The following is a 24,501-nucleotide window of genomic DNA, read 5'->3' as shown; positions in this document are numbered from 1 at the left end:
GTACAGACGAACGATGACTGAAAACGTGTCAAACACTTCATATTTACCGTATCCGGTCGTGACTGTCGCGTGGACGCGAGTGTGACCGGTCGCACCAATATAGTGGTTCGGTACGTACGTCTATTAGTACTTTAATATCAAATGTCACTATCACGTAGTGATTATATGCTCTTTGGTCACTATTGTCAAACGCGAACGTATTGTTAGTTATTGTATTTCCTTATCTCATAACACGAAAAATAGATTGATTGATTTCCTTATCTCAAATTACTTAATATGATTTTAAAATTATTACCTTCAGAGTTAATTAATATAAAATAGGATAAGTAACAACTATTTATAAATGAGTATAAGTCAAGAATTTGGGGTTAGTATTAATATTTTTATGCGCTCATCTCACCAATGAAAAATCGACGTTTTTTGTCTAATTTTTTATACATATTTTACAGAGTAGGAGACGTGAGATAATACCATCTGCGAGGAGAAGCATTCATCCTCACGATCTGTCAGCTAACGCAGCAGATATGGTGCGATATGGCGATGACAATAGCAGCGACGACGAGCACCAGGAGGGCACGGAGGGAGTTGACGTTGTGGACAACGTTATGAGGTAGCTTTCAACGCATAATACTTGTATCATTCATCAGTAGGCGTCGGAGTTTTTATGGCATGGTAAGACTAATAGTGAGCTATGGAGTCGACATTAGCAATAAAATTCTACTCATATTCATACTCATTCACTTATTTAATTAGTGATTTTAATTTTACAAGGACAAGAATGTTTGTAAACAATCCTTTTATTTTGTCTTTCAGGACATAAATATTACTGATAAAAAATAATGAATTTTTTTATGTATTGATTAATTTACATTCATATTATTTTTACCTCTTTTATTATACATATTGTTTTTTTTTTAAATGAAATTTCATAATATAATCAATACAAAAAATAGTAATCATTCTTATTCATAATATTCATATATTCAAAGATAAAACTAAAGTAAAGTATAACTCGTCAAAGTTCTAGTTCTTGGTTATAAAATTAAAATCTATATATATATTGAATATGAATTGAATTTTATTGCTAATGTCGACTCCATAGCTCGCTATTAGTCTTACCATGTGATAAAAACTCTGGTGCCTATTCATCAGGCTTCGGATTTACCGGGCAGGGTGGCCACTTTCTGGAAAACCGGGAAAAGTCAGGGAATTTAGCTAGTCATGGAAAAGTCAGGGAATTGTCAGAGAAATTTAATGGAGGTCAGGGAATAAAATTTGCTTCCGTATGTACAGTCAGTCATCCCTATCTTGGGCTTTATGGAGGCAGTCTTTTCCTACTATTGAAAAATATGTGCAGGGAATTAAAAACGAAAACAAAGCACCTATAGTAGTAAATGCTGCATTGGAAGACAAATTATTTAAGGCTTAAATTGGCCTTTTTTCAATCGGTGGTGGTTAGTTAGTTAGTTAGTGCTTCTGGGCATTTTCGGCAAATCGACAACCATTGTGCCTATTTTGCGTGAAACGAGGTAGCCCTACTCTAACCACCCCAGCTCCTCCACGAAGCCTAGCAAATCGGTGGTGGTGCAAGTGGAGCCATTTTTAACATTATTTCAATCCGAGGCGCCACTTGCTCCACTTTTATATGAATCACTTTTGGTCACATTGAAAAAAATCATGCAAAGAGTTGTTAAAGTGGATGTATTGAATTCTGCCACTAATATCACGTTGATTGATTTAAAAAAGGAGTCTAATCTGATAAACGCGAAAGAAATCGACTTGGGCTTCGCTGTAAAGAATGCTCTTCGAAATAGCCGCGATATTGAAGATATCGATATGTTGCGTTTTCGTCAAGACTGTGGAAAGAGTCTAATAGAATGTTGCGTGTCATTGTGCCAAACATCCCCACTTTCGTATGCTTTGACTAAGGGAATATTTTGTTTCGATCCCGCAATCGCAGTCAATGCAGAATTAGGACATGGCGAAACTATAAGGTTCTTAGTTGACTACGGAACCCTAAATCCGCCAACAAAATCATAAAATAAAAACTAAAAGAAAAAAAAAATTTGGGTGGCTCCACTGGTTCCCCTACACCAAAAGTGGGGATGAATTATTTTTTCGGTTCAACCCAATAGTGTGGGGTGTTGCTGGATAGGACTTTTAAAAATAATATGGGTCTTCAAAAACAATTTTTTTAATAAACGTAATTTTTTCGGAAATAATCGCTCTGAAAGAGAAAGAATATGTTTCCCCCTCTTAGTACGGTCGCCAAATCTCAAAAGCCCTCTAGAAACACGATTTAATTGACTCGGCTCGGCCTTACCCACAACCGGTATCAATGTGTTCGGACAGTTCTCCTGATCACCGTACATGCGGTAGTAAAGCGGAAAAATGGTGGAGGGGATAGTAATGACGTCACAAAGATGGCGGCCGGACCTATTCTTTTTGGCGGTGTATCTCGAAAACCACTTAACCGATTTTAATCATCGAGGTGTCAAATAATAGCTTATATTATGGAAATTATTTCCTTTTCTACAAACATTTACGTGAAACCTATAGGAAAAAAAATAATCACAAAAAAACAGTTTTTTTATAAAATTATTTTTTTTTATTTTGTAAAAATCTCCGTAAATATTAGCATTTCGCAAATTTTGTTTCATATAAAACATATTGCTTCATTATCAAGGAATATAATGAGCCTTAAAACATACAGATCGAGTAATAAACAATGAAGCTACACTCATTTATTTGCGAATAGGTAACGATAACTGGCTTTTACCGGTCGAAACTCTGGTGACTGTTACGATACGTATTGAATGGAATTTATAGAGTATCGGTTTTAATTACTGAAATTATAATGACAATTATAAAAACCAGACACAATAATGTTACCTTACTTCGACGTTTAGTCTCTTTTTTCGTCTTAATCATAGGTAGGTACATATTTCTTTTTACTTAAAAATTTTATACAGGGTGAACTTTTAACCACCAGTCATACTCTGCGCAGCGACTTTATAGGTCATACTGAACAACTTTTACTATTAGTAGTCCCCAAGCCGCTCCGAGGCCAGATTTAATTGACTCAGCTCGGCCTTACCCACAACCGGTATCAATGTGTTCGGGCGTTTCTCCTGATCACCGTACATGCGGTAGTAAAGCGGAAAAATGGCGGGAGGGGATAGTAATGACGTCACAAAGATGGCGTCCGGACCTATTCTTTTTGGCGGTGTATCTCGAAAACCACTTAACCGATTGTATTCATCGAGGTGTCAACTAATAGCTTATATTATGGAGATTATTTCCTTTTTACAAACATTTACGTGAAACCTATAGGAAAATAATAATCACAAAAAACATTTTTTTTTATACATTTGGTTGGTAGGTTTGTCTTATGTTTTAAAGCAGTAAAATCTTTCAAGTCGAAACACAGTATAAATATACATTTTGTTGTCTAATCTAAAAGTATGATGTTCATTGTTTAAGACTGATTAGTGATTACTGAATTAAATAACATGCTATTTGTTATTTTTGTTTTATTTTTTAAATCAGGTATTAATTTATTCACTATGTATCACTATACAGGCAAAATGTGTATCATAGTTGGTCTGTAAGTACTTACTACTTGTGTCGAATATAGGTATAAGATGAAATTTTAACCACCAGCCATACTCTGTGCAGTGACTTTACAGGTCATACTGAACAACTTTTATTATGGGACCAATGCCGAATCACGCAAGAAAATTTGGATCTGGAATGACACCCACTGGCTGTCACCTACAACACAAAGCGAGATGACATTCACAATGCCCATACCTCTCTTTTGGACGTAGTTTAAGGACGTACCCGGGTCCATGACGCATGCTCGCCACACCGCTGCTTAAAATAAGCTGACGCACCGTAAATTGAACTGCGTAAAAATCGCAAAAAATATTACACGGAGATCTTATGGCAGACACCGTACCGGTGACGTAAAAGACGCAACTGTTTTGCGAACAAAAAAGATTCGCGTGAAGCACGTCACTGCGATTCCGTACCGTCACCGTTTTTTAAACAGCGGTGTGGGGAGCATGCGTCAAAAACGGTACGCATACGACGCGTCACTGCGATTCCGTATCGTGACCGTTTTTTAAGCTGCGGTCTGGTCGCACCTTGTATTGTATTGTATTGTATTGTATTCGGGCGATTTTTCCGCAACTCGACGACTTGCGCCTATTTTGCGTGATATGTTGGGGGTGGGCTAGTCCTGCCAGCCCAGCTCCTCGAGAAATCCTATCAAACCTTTGATGTTGAGTAGGACCTCGGGGAGGTCTCTCGGAGATCCGAGATGTTTAGCCCTGTATGGAGTCACTCCGCTGCATTCCAGCACCACGTGAGAGGCTGTTTCTTCTGTCTCCATGCAACCTCGGCACAGGGGACTGTCTGTGACACCTGTTGTGAAAAGATGTTTGTTAAATAGTCCATGACCTGTTATAACACTGGTTACCATACTCAGTCGGACCTTCCCTAGTTGCAGGAGCGCCCTTGTGAGTTTTCCGTTGATGCCAGGCATGGCTTCTTTTGCCTGTCTGCATCCAGTCTGGTTCAGCCAGTGTTCTGTGTGTAGTTTCCCTGTACGTGCCAGCAGCATTGAGCGTACCTTGCTAAATGGTATCGGAAGAATCGGTTCCGGACCAATCGCCCCCGCATTCGATCCTTGCCTGGCAAGCTCGTCCGCAGCATCGTTACCTCGGGATCCACTGTGTCCCTTGATCCATTGTAGGGTGATCTTGTTATTATGACATACCTCCATTAGTCGTTCGTGGCATTCGTGTATAAGTTTGGATGTAACTATATGGCTATTTAGAGCCATTAAGACTGCTCTACTGTCGGAGAGTATGCGAATGGAGGATCCTACTACCTTCCTTGCAGTGATGGCAGCCGCCGCGTTTATGATGCCCATGCACTCAGCTTGGAATACCGAGTTATGGGCTCCTAGCGGAGTGGTGATCGACATGTTCAGGTCTTCTGAGAAGGTTCCAGAGCCCGATCCGCTGTCTGTTTTGGACCCATCAGTGAAGATTCTCAGCTCCCGGGGATTGAGTCCTTCATGATTGTCGTCCTCATATAACTGTATTTTGTACCTTTTATCGAAGATAGCTTGTTTGTGAATCCGGTCCGTGCCTGACCTAAGCACTGGAAATTCGTCATACACCTTTTCCAGGCATTTTGTGTGAAGAGCTCCTGTGATGAGACCATATCTTGAGGGTTCGCAACCTTACCGCTGAGAGACTGGCCTCTTGCTGTATGTGTAGGTGCAGCGGTGGAAGGTTTAGCATGACCTCCATGGCTGCAGTCGGGGTAGACCTCGTGCAGCCAATGGTGGCCGCGCATGCGAGCCTTTGAAGTCTTTGTAGTTTGTCTCGTACGTTGCCTAGGTTTGTTCTTGGCCACCAAACCAGAGCACCGTAACAGAGTAAGGGGCGGATTATCGTCTTATAGAGCCAGAGGGTAATTTTCGGGTTGAGTCCCCACCTCTTACCAATCATCCTTCTGCACTGCCAGAAGACAACTCCCGCCTTGTCTATCCGTTTGTTGATGTGGTTGTTCCAATTGAGTTTATTGTCGAGAGTTAGTCCTAAGTACTTAACTTCATCGGACAGCTGTAGCTCAGTTTGGAAAAGTGTTGGTCTGGTAAAGTTGGTCGCACCTTTATATGGGACAGTCAAAATTTTTTTCGCGATTTCGGAATTGGTCCCATAGTAAAAGTTGTTAAGTATGACCTATAAAGTCGCTGCGCAGAGTATGACTGGTGGTTAAAAGTTCACCCTGTATAAAATTTTTAAGTAAAAAGAAATATGTACCTACCTATGATTAAGACGAAAAAAGAGACTAAACGTCGAAGTAAGGTAACATTATTGTGTCTGGTTTTTATAATTTTAATTATAATTTCAGTAATTAAAACCGATACTCTATAAATTCCATTCAATACGTATCGTAACAGTCACCACAGTTTCGACCGGTAAAAGCCAGTTATCGTTACCCATGCGCAAATAAATGAGTGTAGCTTCATTGTTTATTACTCGATCTGTATGTTTTAAGGCTCATTATATTCCTTGATAATGAAGCAATATGTTTTATATTAAACAAAATTTGCGAAATGCTAATATTTACGGAGATTTTTACAAAATAAAAAATAATAATTTTATAAAAAAACTGTTTTTTGTGATTATTTTTTTTCCTATAGGTTTCACGTAAATGTTTGTAGAAAAGGAAATAATCTCCATAATATAAGCTATTATTTGACACCTCGATGATTAAAATCGGTTAAGTGGTTTTCGAGATACACTGCCAAAAAGAATAGGTCCGGCCGCCATCTTTGTGACGTCATTACTATCCCCTCCACCATTTTTCCGCTTTACTACCGCATGTACGGTGATCAGGAGAACTGTCCGAACACATTGATACCGGTTGTGGGTAAGGCCGAGCTGAGTCAATTAAATCTGGCCTCGGAGCGGCTTGGCGACCGTACTATCTACTTCCCCTATCTTCTGAACCATGGGTCCAAAAAATATGAAAAAAATCGTGAAAGTAAAGTTTAGTAAACACTTTCAAGTAAAACTACAGCGAACCTGATCGGTCTATCCGTTTTTGGGTTTTTGCAAAAATCTATTTTGACGGACGGCTAATTACGGAACCCTACACTTAGCATGGCCCGACATGCTCTTAGCCAGTTTTTATTTTTATTTTTGGTCAGCAGGTGACTAAGCTTGTTTATTCTAAACTAAAAATTTGAGTTATGATTATGATGAACAATTACGAAAAAACTACGTGGTCTTAAATGGTCTATTTTTTGTCGCTTTGTTAACTTAAAGTAAAAATAAACATAACCAAACCATTGTAGGAAATTTTAAGGTAAAAGTTTTGTCTGAAGTAATTATAATGCTATTTGTACAGATATTCAAGATATGAGCAAAAATCTGAAAAAAGTACCTTCAAAGGTATCCTTCAAAAGGATATTCTAGACTTATTACAAGATGAAAGGGAGAGAGAGACAGAGATTAAAACCTTAGTAGGTCCTCAGGGGTTATTCCCACTAGTTACCACCAAGTTGTTATCAACGGTACCTACTGGGTTTTTTTCCAGGAATTACCACCAACTCAGTTTGGTCCGATTTGATGATAACAACCGGGATTGAACATATCGATTAGTTTTGTATTTATTTAAACAAAATAAAAATCCTTCTCCCATGTCTCTCACGCTTACGCTCAGTTAGAGTGAGAGAAGAACACGAACTTACTAGGCCTTAAATTTTGCTCCCTGAAATATGATGTCTGATAACATACAGTAAATAAATAGTGTAAGTGAGACCACTTACACAAACACTCTTGGTGACCATTTTTTGGTTTCCATACAGTCTAATTCACAAACATCTTTTCAAGCCTTTAAAAATATATTTACATGCCTATAAGATACTGACAATAAGGTTGTGTAAATATATTTTTACAATGTTCATGTAAAGATGTTTGTGAACTCAACTGTACCAAACCAGATAAAAAGGAACTAATCCAACCTGTTTTCTGTGGGGATTAAATATCTTTATTGCAAAAATGGGTGGCCGAAGGGTTGGTGTGTTACGTTTCTGCTTTGTAAACATAACTGACATACAGATGCCGCAAATGATACATTCAGATGATGCAAACTTCAGTACAACAGTGTAACAACAACAGTGTAATTTTGTGCTGTTATCCCATTTCTGTCACGTGAATATGATAGGATTAAACGAACTTAAAGGCTAGGTCACATTTTCAAGAAGTTTGCCGGCACCTATAATTTTTGTGATTGTAAAGAAAATGATGTCATACAAAAATGTTTAATGTGATTTATGTATTTAAATTTCAGCAAATTTTCTCATACTTCGAGCCCAGTTGCTATGAGGAGAAGAAATTCTATGACACCCCCAAATCTACAATACACGGATGATTCTGATGAACAGTAAGTGGATTAATTTTATATATATCCTGGATTTTCTAGACACCAATGTCGGTGTTGACTTTCACACGTGAGGAAAATGTTCGGTATAATATGTTGAACTTGTGGAAGGATGTGGTAGGGAAAATAAGTTTTCATTGTTTGCAAAGGAATCAGCTGCAAGAGTGTATTTTTGTCATTGACTGTACTTATTGGGTCTGATTTTTAACCAATTTTTAAAAAATACTTTTTAATTAAACTTCTTTGTATGTATATTTTTTATGTAGCTGTAGCTTAATAGTATTTTATACAATCGTGATATAACAGAGAGCTTTTCAGTCGAGTACCGTGTTTTGGCAAGGAAGCTTGCTGAGTTGCCAAAGTGGGGTACGAGATTGAAGAGATTGATTGATCACTATTGTATACAGTAGTTTATTTTAATACCTACATTCAATTTTTTTTTCAATAAACTTCATGTTATTAAAGCTTATATTTGACAAATCTGCGCGTCATCGTGGATGATACTATAGTTCATGCAGTCTTTCTTTACATACTGACTGATTGAGGAAACAGTTAAAGCCCCAAAATAATGTATTAAAACGAATCTTTTGTTTTAATTTAGTGAATTAATAGTCGTGCATATTATGATTTCTCTTAAGAGGCAACAGGAATGGTCATTTCTCCATACAAACGTACTCAACTGTTTCCTCTGTGGGTTTTGAAGCTAGCTAGACCAATGATTTTTTTTCAATACAAATTATTATTATTATGTTTAAAGAACTTTATTTCTCAAAAGAAATTTTACATTTCACTTAATGAGAATATATACTAAATCAAAAGTAAATCAGTGAGCATCGCAAGTTAGACAAAACAAACAAAAACAATAACTAATTAGACTTAGACGTTTTTGTCACAATAATTAATAGTAGCACACTGCAGGTAGCACTCAAAGAGCATATAATCACTACGTTTTAAGAGACGGGACTTCCATACTAGCGAGTGGAATCAGGTTGTTACGCAAATCATTACCAAAATCTATGAAAAAGAACTGTCAAGGAACCATAATACCAACATAACCCATTTAAATAGTGTAGTACGCTACACGCTTGCGATTCTTATCGATATCGATAAAATGGGGAGGGTTGAGTGGGGAGGCTGTCTACAAATTTTGTACTCGAAATCAGGTTAGCATCGAGTCCACATTTAAGTTGTATGTTATATAGTGGATACTTCTTTGAGTGGACTAATATCTGGTCGGGCTTAAGGTGGACCCGAATTATTTTAATACAGTTTTTAAGTCGTGTTGTTTTATTTAAAGCTTTATTTTCAAAATGTTCTGCACATACATGTTTCAATAAATGTAACTTTTCTATGGGAAGATGTATCGTCAGGTCTTCGTTCCCAACAAATTTGACCCACTGCCTGCATCTGAAAACATACAGTTAACATACCTTGGACAAACATGACTTTATCTACAGTTTATATTCCATTCCAAGTATTTGCTAATGAGATGATCAACTGATTATTTAGCGCTAATATGCATTTATAAATCATGTTTTTCGGCATCCAGTTATCAACAACCCTTTATCAATGCTCTAACTTTTTATATATTTATATGTCTGTTAATCATGAGAACTGGTCTGACGGCCTACTGGGCAGTAATGCTGCCTATGAAGCCGATGGTCCCAGGTTCAAATCCTGGTACGTGCATTTATTTGTGTGATGCGTATTTGTTCCTGAGTCATGTGTTTTCTATGTATTTATATGTATATATCGTTGTCTAAGTACCCACAACACATGTCTTATTGAGCTTCCTATGGGATTAAGTCAATTTGTGGAATAATGTCGTATAATATTTTTTATTGATCACAAAAAGAGAGATTCATTTACTTACATTTCAGATTAATATATTAAATAATTACTAGATTAAAAAAATATATATCAAATAATGACCATTAATGCATAGATGATAGATAATTTTCCATTGAAAATCTTCGACGAATTAATTTTGTGTCATATTGCATGAAGTTCTCAGGAAATTTCACATATTTTATTTAATTACTTACACTGCACGGCTAGCACATGACTGGCGCGACAGTCGACAGGCGAGATAATGCCGCGACATAGAGCTTTCTCGCGAATCGGTAGCATAAGACGCGCGCGACAACCCGCTGTCTCGCGGACAAATGTCAAAGCGACATAATTTTGTCGTTTGACAGTTCCACGCGGGATACTCTCGAAACTCGTAGCACAAGTGCGCTATGGGAGAGAAAATATCCCGCGTTTCAACGTCAAAAGGAGAGAAACTGTCTTCGAGGCTAGAGGGTCGCGAGAAGCATATTTTGTCGAAGTTTTGTTGACTTTGGTCCTAAAAGAAAGTTAATTTTCTATATTTTGTATTTATTTCATACTACAGCAATTTTCTGTGTAATTTTAATATGAATACTGAGTTTTATGATTTGTCCGTTAGCTAGGTAGGTAAGGTACGTGGTATTGCTTTATAACATACCTATTAAATTAAGATACCTATATCTATATCATGCCGGTAATAACAAAATGATTGTATTTTTTCACATTTACTTGTTTGTTCTCTTAAGTTAAATGAAAACCCGGCAGAAAAATTAAAAGCCTAAGATTGTGCCACTACATCAACAAAGCAAACAGTTTGATGGCGAGTTGACTGGAGGGTGATTAATAGAAATTACTTTGTGGAAATCCGTATTAATGGATACAAAAATATTACTTCGCTAATCCACGAAATAATTAAGTGCTAGTCAATCAGTGCTAACCCGTTACACTTACACGCGTGTTTTTACAGTCAATGCATGCAACCTACCACCTAAAAAATATATACGCAAATAGTTAAATAAACCACCACCTAAGTACAAAAACTCGTCACGTGCTTCAATTGATTGTGGGATATAAACCGCGGTCTTGGGGTTTAATTATAGGTATATCCGGGTACTAATGATTTATAATATGTGTACAAAAACGCACCACCTAGAGAGGATGGGAGAGGATCGTGCTGTGAGAAGAGTGTATGTGGGGCACCCGGGTGGAAAACGTCCGTCTGGGCATACCAGATACCGCTGGAGTGACGAAGTCCTAAAAGACCTGTTCGCCCTCGGAATACCAACTGGCGTGAAGTGGCGTAGGATAGGGCAGAGTGGCGCTCTCTTGCGTCAGAGGCCAAGATCTTGTTTGGGTCACTGAGCGAGTGAAGTAGTAGTAGTAATACAAAAACTTTGGAGAAAGCCTTCAGATTGGGTAAGGTAACCTACACCTACTGTACTTAGGTACCTATTACTTACCCTAAGTAGGTGTCTAAGTACACTTTTGTTACTATATGCATTATTTTATTATACGCAGATAATAAAATAATGCAAAATAATGAATCTGGCAGCCCAACTCAACCTCCACCTTACAAAAGGCCACGGCCGTAATACGAGTATTCTGTAGTTACCACCCTAATGTACGATTCCCACCGACAGGCTGGAGTCAGGCCGCACCGGAGCGCATTTTTAATGTGCCTATATATTATATATCGCAGAAGCGATAGAATCCGTCTGGAGGCGTCTCCGCGTCCGCGAGCAGCCGACCGGCTTGCGGCCACATCAATGTGAAATGCGATCCGACTCCGCCCGTTCGGTGGGAGTCGTAGTAGTCGTACTTAAATCTAAATATCTAAAAGAGGTCAGAGTAAATAAAATAACTTAATGTTTTTGTGTATTTGCAATATGAGAAAACTTAAAAAACTAACGCTGCATCCATAGATCGCTAAAATACAAAACACGCAAAAATAACTCATTGTTTTAAACATTCGAGTGTCGTTGTATGGAGTAGGTTCCCAACTTGAGCCCTTCTATGTCCTCCGTGGCAGGATGGCTGTGCCCAGCAGCAGCATGCTTAGGTATAGGCGCCGTGTTTGATGACAGACTTGTGCATGTCATCAATCTATCTTCAAAGCCAGCGGTGCAGCAACTAGCCAGCCACAAGGAAGATATGTTGGGGATTATCATGAGATCTTCAGTCTTCTTTGTAAAGATGGTAGCTTATTTGCCAAAACTTTCGGGTAATCTCAATTATCTTAAAAAAAACACCAATCATTCGTAAGGAGTGGTATTTAATTATTAGGTAGGTATACATATAATACAACTTGTAACGACAAAGCGAATCAAATTATGATTGACACATTGACATTTCCGACTTCAAAATAATATTTGCTATTTCTTTAATCTTAATACTGCGAAAAGGAGACAAAGTTATCGTGACTAGGGACGTTCCGTTTCTAAAGCTGACTATTCATTATTTTTCCGATTATGTTAGTACCGATTCAGTGTTGCCACGAAAGAAAAGTTTGTCCCAAGTATAAATGGCCACACTGGCTAAGTCGCGCGCGGGATGGCTCTCTCGCGTGGAATTCTTTTCTCGATCTGCCAACGTATGCTACCAAAATCGAGAAACTGACAGGTCGAGATAGAAATTTGTGACACGCGACTGTTATTTCTCGCGGCGCGAGTTATCCCGCGTGTAATCATGTGCTAGCCGTGCTGATATACAAATAAACATACAATTATCGATAGTTTTAGTACATCCCTTGTTCACAACTAAAAATAATATAAAATATCAAATTTTCGATGTGTTTAAAGCCTGCTGCACCAAAATAAGGTCAAAAGTATCTAAAGCAATACGTACCGGTCTTTATCCAAGGGAAATTTCGCCATAAAATTCCTTTTTTCGTGATTTTCTCGAGAGGCTCGCTTGCCACATATTTCACACTTAGTAAACCGTTTTCTCGGTGGCATCGTAACAAAGTCGCTTTTTACTCTGATCACGGTTCACTATTTTCGATATTTTCACTAAATAATAAAGAAATTGCACGATATACCCGAACAAAACATTGAAGGCTTCATAACAAACAAAACAATTAGGCTGACAGTTGACTTGATGTAAACTTGACAGAATAAATAGCACTGACGTTTTATTTTTCTTCGTTGGCAAAGATTTGCGAAACAAGTTCCATACAAAACTTATTTTGTTCCTAGTTGCGTCAGCCTGGTAGCACTATAAAAGTCCAGAGACTTATACTTAAAATACAGAACAAGTTCATTTTAGAGAATAAGTACTTAATACAAATACATATTAAAAACAGAACGATCCTAATTACCTACACTTTAAGTTCAATTTGGTATACATGTGGCCATCAATACAATGGTAACCAGTTTATCGATAATAATTCCTTGAGCTGCAACGCCCAAGGCTGGACTTAGACGTTATTAATTACATATGTTATTATTAATATCTGTGACGGACAGTTTTGCTTTTTTTGATATTTTTGTTTCTTATGGCGCTAGTGCACTTCAAATATTCGCATAAACTGCCTAATTTACTAGGCCGCAAAGAAAAGCGTGGTATTCAAAACTGAAATCAAATAGCCTAAAAAGCAAAAAAAGTCCGACACAGATAATTTCATTATCATTTAGATCTCAAAATTTGTTACATTTGGTTAAGTTTTGAAGGAGGAAACAGTAGAATACGAAACATCGTTTATTGATATTTTTAAACAGGATTTCTCGCCTAATCTGGCGTTGTCCTTATCGCACTAGTTTTAGGAGCCGCAACCTCTTTAGTTGTTGTTGTTGTGTAGCTATGTAATAGATGATACATTTTGATTTTAAACAATATTGTTGGTGGTGGATAAAATATGTGTATGCATGTATGACATAATTATGATGATAATAGTTTGGCTTTCCCCTTGCCTATGACTTTCTTTTACTACTTACTTGAGTAATTATCAACACTGCATGGGGATAACTTCACAAGGCATTTTTTAAAGCGAGGTGTAGACTAGCAAAATCTTGCCTGCAATTTACGTTACATTGCCATTTAAACCTCACTAAAATCACAAATATTTAGTTGGACCAAGTTTATAACAACTACGTGATTGATTTACTTGTTATAACAAAGTTTTGATAACAATAAACTATAAACAAACTTAAAATAATCGACTTGTTTGTGTTTTGTTATGTCCCATTGTCCGAGGGACAAAAGTAGAATGTGATACAACATCTCTCCTAACAAACTGTAGTTTGAAGAATTGTTGATAATACGGGACGTCTATTAGTGCTTTAAGTATGCACTAAGTTGTGCATAGGTACCTATACACCGTCAGCCAATAAAAACCCGACATATTTCAAAGGTGTATTCTTGACCGCATTTAGAGACTAAAATGTCATACAATGTTTTCTGAAATCGGTCTTTTTTTAGAGATAATGACAATTTCTGTGAAAATTTGTTTCTTCTATAACTTAGTCAAAAACGCCTTTTTAGCTGTGACGCTGCCACTATGTGACTTGGTTTAGACATACCTACTGACAGATATTAAAGTTTCAAAGTAAACTCGCAATTTTCGTCTGTAAAAGAAAAAAAAACCTTTACTTATTCGTTGTAATGTTTTTTTTTTTCACCAAGGTGTAAAAATAAATAACGTGTCGTTTGCAGAAAACGCAAAAGGAATTTTTTTTTACGACAAAAAATAATTTTTTTTTTGGCGAATTTGGTCAAAACTCATATATCATTTTTTGCTCCTTATGACCTCAGGAATGCGTGGTTAAAATTTGTCGGGTTTAATTGGCCCACGGTGTATATAACTTGGCATGAAAATGTAGCATGGACTGAACCTAAAATACTCAAAATGACCCGGTTATCCCTATGCATCTTATTTATATGGGTACCATACCAACATATGAATCATCCAATAGTAGTTTGTAATATCAATTTGGTTTAGTGTTTTCATTACTATATTCTAAATACTATAACGAAACGTTCATCAATAGCTCATGACTATCACACTTCATTACTCCATAACTGTACTCATTTTAGTTACAATTAATCAAATTAGTTTCTTATTCATTTTTGCCATTAAACATTTTTTTTGCTTTTCTATATTTCTTTCTGCTTCTCAGTTCCCTTAAATAATAATACTATAAAGTCAATAAGTTGTGAGCGGTTAATGTCTGTTTCGTTACAGCGGTGTCGTAGCCAAATCCTTACCCGCCACACTCCCGTCACGTTCATATTACAGTGACGACTTTGATAGTTCGCGGACGCAGAGCAAACATCTTAACAAGTCTGTCTCAGTATCGCCGCGGCTTCGCGGCAATAGAAGCGCGGACAGTCGAAACTCCAGCTTCGCCAGCAGAACTCCAAACGTTTCCCACAGAATAAACCAGTCAAGCAGAGAACGAGAAGAAAAGACCTCGGGAAACATAACCAAATATCTAATCGGTCTGCTGACCGTATTATGCGCTACGTATTACTATGATATCTTTAGCTCGTCAGACCAGCAGGCTAGATATGATGAAATGAAGTTTCGCAGTGATCTCAATGAATTGGGAGCGAAATACAAAGTGACTGACGACTCGATATTACAGTTACAAGCAGGTAACCACATTGTTGTAGGTACTAACCTTAGTTTTTTCGGGTTTTTTTACACTATTTACTTATGTTTGTCTCTTTTGTCATTTCTGACCCATTAGCATTTGCCACGGCTAGATTAGTTCGCGCTACGTACGCCACTTTGTGACGTCACACTCGGTTGTGACGTTTTCAATAAGGACTCATTCATTCATTTCTTTATTTATAAAATAGTACATTTTACACGACTAATAAGGAGGTACCTATTACATTATCGGATTTTTCGGTAGTCGATAAAGGCGATTTCTAATTGCATTATTATGGCAGTAACGCCTTACTGAAGAACTACAAAACGCATTTGAGTATCGCTTGACCTTATTGCTTTTTGACCCCTTGCGCGGCAAACTCAATAAATATATATATATTTTTTTTTTTCAGGAATCTCGACGATATTTGAAAGAGAAGATACTAGCTGTTTCATATTTCTTTATGACAGCCAGAAAAGTGATTACGACCCTAGCAAGTTTGATGGGTTCGTTGACAATGTGGTTTCGAATACGGCCAAATTCTTACGTAAGTACCTATCCTACAGCAAGATACAATAGTACATTATGAATATTATGATACAAGTGTGCTAGCTAGTAGCGTGCGCGCAATAAGAAAGCCGATGTTTGTAGGTAATGATAATGACACTAATGACCAATGCAACGTTTTTCAACACACGTAGGAGAAAAAAAAACAATACTTACATATATTAATCAATTTTAATTGTTAAAAAAGTAAAAGTACAATAAAAAATGGTCAATCGGATAATTAGAAAGAAAAAAGCACGCGGGATTAATGTCTAGGATTCTGGATTATGAGCCTAAAAGCGGTTCTATAAGCTCCACGTTACGAGCAAGTGTGTCGAAAATCAATAATTAACATTAAGGGATCAGATCACCATCACTAGTAATTACTCGTACACGCTGTGTTGACACATCGTTTAGCAATGAAGAACAATAGTTATTCGTTTTACAAGGGAGCAAAGTTGTTGTTTAAACGCGCGAGCTTATATTGTATTGTATTTATTGTATACATGTACAGTACAGTAATGCATCAGGATACATAGTGTTAAATATAATTTCTTAAGAATAGTACATGCTACCTTACCTACCCTGTGAGGGCATTACAATGTTTTATTTCTATACTTATACCTATGTTATATTCTGTCCATCTTATGTTAATAATACTAATATTTAATATTTAATTATATTACTTGTACAATTTAATTACATACATTTAAATTAATTCTCATTTAGCACATCTAATAGTATATATCACATCTAATTGAATATATCTAGTTAATTTAAATCTTTATCATTAAGAAATTCGTCTATACTAACATTTTTTAATCAGTAGGTTTACAAGTTTTGCCTTGAATATGCCGTCTTTAATCTCATTTGATATACTGTGGGGTAATTTGTTATATAATTGTATAGAATAGATCTTACGTGGTGGCCCATTTTTTATACATTACCAAATTGCACGTTGGGATGGCTAGTACATCTTTACATCTCGTGTTGTCAGACTTGTTAGCTACTAGATCTTCGCGCATTTCCATTGCATTATTGATCCGAGCTAGCGAAATATCTGAAAATTGACTCGCTACGCTCGTGGTTCAAAAGTGGAATCTCGAGCCTAGCGACAGTTTCAAGGTGTGAGGATTATACAAATTTTGCCACCGAGTGAAATACAAAAGAAATCACCACACTAACTAACTGTAAAACATCAAACCAGTGCAAATTTAAATATTCGTTATTAAATGTAAGAACGAAATGTACGAGTGCCTGCTTGTTCGTTTATAAATAACATTCATAAACGGGCAGGCAGAACTACCATATACCTATACCTAAATGTTTTCTGTTACTTAGATAAAAGATAAGGGTAAAAAAAGTTTTCTGCCATGTAACTGTTTTACAGCTTGGCAGATAGTGGTAAATGTGAAAGTAACACTTACTTTATGAATAAAAAAAAAATCGGTCAATTTCATAATTTAAAAGTCAATTCTACCAGCCAACATAAGGAAACAACTCAAAATTTGCATCACTTTACCACACATGTGGATAAAATTCAACTTTCACTACCAAGAGAGCCTTCATTCAAGCAATTTACGTCCCTTTTTTTAGGCAACCACACCATCCCATCCAAGCACCGAGTCGTAGATGGCGCCGACTTAAACATGGGCAGTCACACGCAACTGGTGCGCGCGTACCAGGGCGACATAGCGACGGCGGGGGTGCTCCTCGTCAAGGACGTGGCCCTCGTGCCGTCGCCGCTCGCCATGGCCTTCCACTACTACTGCGACGAGTACCAGCCACTCGTCAGGAAGAGCGCCATATTCTTCACTTTGAACACCGCCAAATGCCACAATTCAGGTAACGTTAATTGTTTAGCTTAGTTGGTTCATACATTAATGCGCGTACCAGGACGACATAATGATGGCGGGGATGCTCCTCGTCAAGGATGTGGCCCTCGTGCCGTCGCCACTCGCCATGGCCTTCCACTACTACTGCGACGAGTACCAGCCACTAGTCAGGAAGAGCGCCATATTCTTCACTTTAAACACCGCCAAATGCCATAATTCAGGTAACGTTGAGCGTCTATTTAGCTTAATAGTTAGATCATACAATACTGCGCATACCAGGACGACATAGCGACGGCGTCGCCGCAAAAACGCCCGTCATTTTGAAAACATAATTCTGTTCCATACAACAGAGACTTCCTTATACAAATGTCAAAGATCCAATTGATGTCCGTGGACTGTGAACGAAGATTTGCGACTCTTGAATGGGTCCTCTATTATGGTTTAATCAAAATGACGGCGTTTTCCCGAGCCTTGTTTATTATTATCAAAAATGGATATGTAATACTAATACGTAATAATAAAACAGAGTAGCCTAACCTGTCTCTAAAACTTGAACCTGTGTCTTTTTATGTGTTAAAAATACTGTTCCAGGCGAAAAATCATCTCATGCATCGGCGGAAAGATGCCTGAAGGAAAAATGGGATACCGTCCCTAAAGACAACATCGGGCCGCTCCTGACGAGGGTAGCGAACGTCGTGGTCGACGTCACCGATGGCGTGTAACTTTCGTGTGAGAATTACCTTTGATATAAAGGGCCGAATCCGAGCAGAGCCTCTGGAGCTATTATTTTTGTCGGCATAAAATTTGTGGGTATTTTTTAACCTTATTTAAAGGCAGAGCAAAAATTAGGCGCCGGTGATCTAGTATTTTGGATGGCAATCAAAGGTAAAGGCAATTAGTAAAGTAGCTAGCGCTAGGCGACAGGAAATACGAGTTATGTACTCACATATGAGACGTTATTAATCAAAATTATATTGTGCCGATGATCGATCGATTTCTAATTGTAATTACGCCTTATTATTAAGAGGTATGGGTACAGTGAATGTCATCTCGCCAAAGCTCAGACACCGGTTAAATTACCGAATCGTTATCATGTGTACTTGGCGCAAAACTGTTTAATTTCGGTTTCGTTCGTGAAACCGTTATTTTTAAACAAGTTTTTAGGAGATCATTTCCATACAGTTCTTGTCAGATTATACGGTTTAGAACAATAGAAACCGGTTTCTTCCTTTGTCGGTGTTTTTGTCTTCGAGGCACACCACCGGGCCAGCCAGCCGTCTCATTGCTCGTAACCCATTCATGGCCAAGACCCGTCGAGCTTACACAATACGCCAGGCCGCCATACAAACCGTTTTTAGCTAAAACGTACGACTCAGCTTATGGGTCTCTGACCTGGCGCGTACGGTAAATAAATCGCCGCTTGTGAAGCCGGCCAGTTGAACAACATTATGCAACATTTTTACTAACCACCTTTTTTCTGTGCCTATAAAAAAAGGTTGCAGTTTGTAGGAATGAACATTTTTATTTATTTAAATATCTGTGTTTGTTGTTGTTGTTTTTTAGGTCTCATCCTGGAAGTTGACCCATTCCCAATTTGACCCATTTCCCGATTTCCGATTAAGATGAAATTTTGCATGCATATGTAAATCGGATGACAATGTAACATTATCATTAACATGGAGCTGATCTGATGATGAAGATAGAAAATGGCCATTCTGTGATAAAACAATGCAAACGAATTGTGTCTGAGGTTGTTACAATTGTCTCGATAAGTATTAGTTGCATGTGAAAAACAAAGAACAGGCAGTGATAAAAGCTTGCCAAAAATTAAAAATAAAACAAAAAAGTTCCGGTAATTCATAGCCAAGGTCACAAAATACGAAATCACTAAACAGCACAGGAGCAGTATAAAGTTACCGACGAATAAATCGTGACTAAATAATATTTCCCGTATTACTCCAAAATACATCTCTAATGGATGGGATGAAACACTTCTTGAACTCCTGTGAAAAATACCATATGAAAGATAATACCGCCGCTCGGATGCATTCATTGTTTATTGTTCAAGTGTGTCCGATAAGCTTACACTTGGTCGGTCGTTATCTTTGTTTTGGTAAAAGTAATTATAATATAGTAACAATAGACCACTTAAAATGTATTATAGTACTTTCTTTCTAATCTACAGTAAAAACCACGAAGACGCTTTAAAAAACTTGTAAATACTTGTCACGCGCTATTATGATAATAGTTAGTGGTGAGGTGGTGACTGTTTCAACTGCCTTGTTTTATATTGTAACGAAAAAAAAAGAATGAATATTATCATCACTGTAAGTAGGTAATTGCCTACCCAATACAACGATCACCAAATATTATGACATAAAAGTACAGTGGGAGAAAATCCTCGTTGCCTTACCCCTCACACAAAACAAAATATTATTATACTACGGCTTGGTAAATGTTGCTTGCCATCATCTAAACAGTTATCGGTTGTAAAATGGTACAACATCAAACAGCTTCAACATGTAATAAACTTTTAAACCAGCCAATAAAGTATATTTTGGCCTGCTACGGAAACATTTGTAGTTTTTACAAGTAGCGCCAGGCCACGGTGACCCATCCCTGAGTCATGTCAATAACTTCTACAATATACATATTTTTGGTATCTTTGAAATATAGATTTTTCTGTTAGTTGCAACGCGTATGTTTCTAAAATTTCAGTATATTTACTATATTGCACTGATAGTAAACCAAAATTGAATATTCTGAGCTCTATTTTCATTTAAAAAAACGTGTTATTAATTTTTTGTCGTAATATACCTTATAGAAATGGCTGTTAACTTAGTGGATACGTACGTTATTACGTCAAATTATGTTTCGTTTATGTTTAAATCAGAATTTCTTCATGATTCACATGTGAGTCACTGGCCCTGCGGAACTGTTTGAGCATGACCCATACGCTGAGTCACTGGCCCTGAATGGGTTAAATAAACCGGTTTATTTAGGTTACAATAAAGTTCGCCTCCGGAGTTTCAGGCGTACATAGGCTGCGGACACTGCTTACCATCAAGCGAGCCGTATGCTTGTTTGCTACCGACTTAGTATAAATCGACAATAAAACTTTTTGCTTGTAAACTGCACACATGGTGATAATCGTTTATATATCGAAAACACTAACTTAAATACGGGGTGATTTCTGGGTCGCGATCCAGAACCACTTTCTAAATCTATAAATGATTCACATTATCATACGGTAGTATTTGATTTAAAGATAATTAGTTTAATTTTTATTATTTTTCAAGTAAAATTAATCTTATATGAAATAAGCATGGTCACCCTATGACTTTTGACATACACTGTATGGAAAGCGACAAGACGTCACATTGAGTAGGGTGACCAAATTGTATGCAAAAATGATTTTTTCTTCTTGTCATCTGAAAAATAATCATAATTATTGGTGATAATAAATAATGAGCAACATCATTAGATTCATCTTTGAGTTCTGTGTGATGTCTTGTTCTCTTGCTCCACGAACCCGAAATCACCCTGTATATGTATGGTAACGATCACGTGACACGTCAATCGCGCGATAAGGTACAGCCATAGTACTTAAAACTTTTCGTATTTCACACGATATTCGCCAGCGTTTCGGCCTTAATGAAGACTGGCATCGAAATTATAAAGCAAGAGTCGCTTTCCAGATAGATTTTCGTACATTGACACGCCTGTTGCTATCTCTATTGTACGCAGATAATTATATTGCTGTCAAACTGGCATCATGGGCGGGTCAGCAATAGGTATAATTATGCGCCCGCGAGACAATACATCCGTGGAACGATTTGTAGTGCAAGGAAAAGTCGAAGGCACAAGGCGCGGTAAGTCACCAATGCGTTGGTCAGACTTAGTCAAAAATGCACTCAATGGAACACTCCACGAATGTACAAGAAGGGCTACAGTACGTGAAGAATGGCGACGGATTGTGAAGCTTGCCACCGGCCTTGATATGACGACCACGATCACTCTGACTAAGAGTGTGGCGACAAAGAAGAAGAATGCGCGTGCAATAGAGATAGCAACATCTATTTGGGAAGCGTCTCTGCTTTAGTATAAGTACATTTTCTTCTTAGTGGTCAGAAATAGTATATATTATTATTATGATAAGATAATCACTTCCAAACTACTGCCAAAACGATGTCACTGTTAATCTGCTTTTTGTAAGGATGTTACACACCATACGATTTTTTTTATGTCTTTCGAGTCCCACATGGTTTGATCGAATGGAGTGTTGCAGCCTCATAAGTATATTATATTTAGTAAGATAATTAATGTTATTAAAAGCAGTAGAAAATAATGGAACTAACTATTGTAAGAATCACACAACAGCGCAATATCTGAAATATATCGATCAGTATTCAGTGATGACCAGTGATAGTATTTACAAATGTACATGCTTGGCGTTTGTGGTTCATTATCATTGCACCATAAATATTGCATGCTTATTATTTAATAAGGTTATTATTAGGCACTAAGGTAGACGTCTGAGTGCGAGTCCGTGTCCCAGGGTGTAACGAATATTTGCATCATTTTAAACATTCGCATCAAATGAAGCGAAGCAGGTCGTGTCCTGTCTCGTCGACTCGCGTGTGGGTAGTGCGCGCAAACTGTGTTTTCAATGAATGCATTTTGACCAATAAGGATAAGGATCAAAGTCAAATGGCGTTCTAAAAGTTTTAGTCATGTGTCGAAAGATGGCAGTAAATTTACTGCGGCTACAAAGTCTTCTTTGACAATCCACCTCTATTTCAAATTCTCTTTGCTATTGGTCAAAATGCATTACTTGAAAACACAGTTTGGGCGCACTACCGCAAAAGGCAAGCCAAATGAGGTCTCGGCTTGCCTAACGGACCAGTTCTACGCACCGCCACTGCTCGGTACTGACCATCAGAGAGGTTTTTTATAATGTTTTGTTTGTAAAAGTAATTACAATTATTTATTATAAAAAAAAACTTCTGTTATTTCACATTATTATGTAACAATGATCAAAACAATTGAACAAAATACCAACCACCGTTGAACTTTGTTGAATACAGTGTCTACAATATTTAACCATTTGAACGCTTTATGTCATAAACATGAACTTCGCAAGCGAGCTAATGTAAACCTTACTTGAAAGTGTGACGGTTACTTTGACAGCAACACCTATAGTTGTCCTTGGCGGGGTGGGCACGACGGCACAAGACACCTGAAGACGTTCTTGGCGTTCAAAGGGTTAAAAAGAATTAGTTACAGTCGTCATCGGATATATCGGAGCAGCCGAGGTGCTCACAAATACCTGAATACGCCTCTATTGTCAAGGCGCTAGTATTTGGTCAGATATTTTTGGGCACTTCGGCCGCTTCGATATATTTGCTACTGTAACATGTAGGTACGTAATTTTAAGCAAAAATTGCTGCTAGTGGAATCTAAATTAAAATTTAACTTGCATACGTGGATCGTAAAAACTCCGATATCATCAGCTCACTGATAAAAAGAAACGAGTAACACAATAAGGTACCTACAGTCACCTTCAGATATATCGGTGCGGTCGACGTGCTCACAAATATCTCAATATGCACACGCCTTTATTGTCAAGGCGCTAGAGTGCGTCTTCAGATATTTGTACGAGTAGCACCTCCGCTCCGATATATCTGACGGCGACTATACCTACCTACCTATTTTACCTAGTCTGGCATACCAATTTGATTTGTTAGTAGAAAATGATTTCAAAAATTTTAATTATATACCTACGTGCAAAAATTCAATTTTCATCACACTTGCTCGGAAAAGATCTTATTTCGTGCAGGTGTACTGAAGGACAAAGGCCTATTGTTCCCGCAGGAATTATGGATTGTGAAAAAAAGCTATAAGCTTTTTTAAAATTATGTCACTAATAATACGTAGTATGCCAGTTTGTAGGCACAATGTGGCGGTCTTATGTACTTATATATTGTTAATAATAGAACTCTTTGCAAACCCTCTATTGACAAATAAATAATCAATAACCATCTCTGTTCACCGCCATATGGTAACACATTTCTAGACGTGTTACACGATATGTATTTGGCCATTTTGCTGTTATTTGATGCTGACGGTACCTACGCAATTATTCTTACCCGCGAAGCAAATAATATGAAGTAATAATGTATTATTACAGTATTATTGTTACATAATAGTTATTTGTTTTACAAGGAGGTAAAGTTGTTGTTTAACCGCTCGTACTAATATTGATACCCGAGCAAGCGAAAGGTTCCAAAATTGAATTCAAGAAGTGGAATCTTGAGCGTTGCGAGGGTTTCAATGCACGAGGGTTAAACAAACTTTGCCTCCGAGTGAAACACAAATTTTTTCACCACACCTACACGAGGAAACTACTATGAAATACCAAAAAATTCAAATGAAATCAAATCCAAATGAACGTAATAAAAAAATAATCATTTAAAGTCAATTCTACTAGCTAACATAAGGAAACAACTCATAATTTGCATCTGATTACTTTGCCCCACATGTGGATAAAATGCAACTTTCTCATTCGTTTTTGAACAATCAAGAGGGCCTTTATTTACCAGTTGGTGTGGTGAAAAATATATTCATCATGTTATTTATCTTTTTCTTAAACAGCCTTTACCAGTCAGATGTGCAAGTTTCGTATAGTTGCAAAAAAGATGAAAAAGTTACCGGATTTTTAACCGTCTTCA

The 24,501-nt window shown here is 37.4% G+C and overlaps 1 protein-coding gene and 1 long non-coding RNA gene across 3 annotated transcripts; one reads left to right on the top strand and one right to left on the bottom strand.

Annotated features, from left to right (window-relative positions):
* Positions 1-20,460, top strand: LOC133523410 (uncharacterized). 2 transcript variants are annotated; one of them, XM_061858977.1, is made up of 7 exons: positions 1-367; positions 450-610; positions 7,879-7,971; positions 15,032-15,390; positions 15,802-15,936; positions 17,532-17,780; positions 18,362-20,460. In XM_061858977.1, the coding sequence occupies exons 1-7, from the start codon at positions 344-346 to the stop codon at positions 18,490-18,492; spliced, it is 1,152 nt and encodes a 383-aa protein (XP_061714961.1). In that variant the 5' UTR covers positions 1-343; the 3' UTR covers positions 18,493-20,460. The 2 variants fall into 2 exon arrangements, with proteins under 2 accessions (XP_061714961.1, XP_061714952.1); XM_061858968.1 differs by having other exon boundaries at positions 5-367; positions 14,978-15,390.
* On the bottom strand, positions 9,251-14,984 carry LOC133523456 (uncharacterized). Its single transcript, XR_009800226.1, has 2 exons — positions 12,643-14,984; positions 9,251-9,375 (listed from the first exon to the last, which is right to left on the bottom strand). It is a non-coding gene; the product is annotated as an uncharacterized LOC133523456 (long non-coding RNA).
* Positions 20,461-24,501: the final 4,041 nt, after the last annotated feature.

The sequence above is a fragment of the Cydia pomonella genome, chromosome 1 (assembly GCF_033807575.1).
Source record: "Cydia pomonella isolate Wapato2018A chromosome 1, ilCydPomo1, whole genome shotgun sequence".
NCBI lineage: Eukaryota > Metazoa > Arthropoda > Insecta > Lepidoptera > Tortricidae > Cydia > Cydia pomonella.
This window is presented reverse-complemented; position numbering and strand designations above follow the sequence as displayed.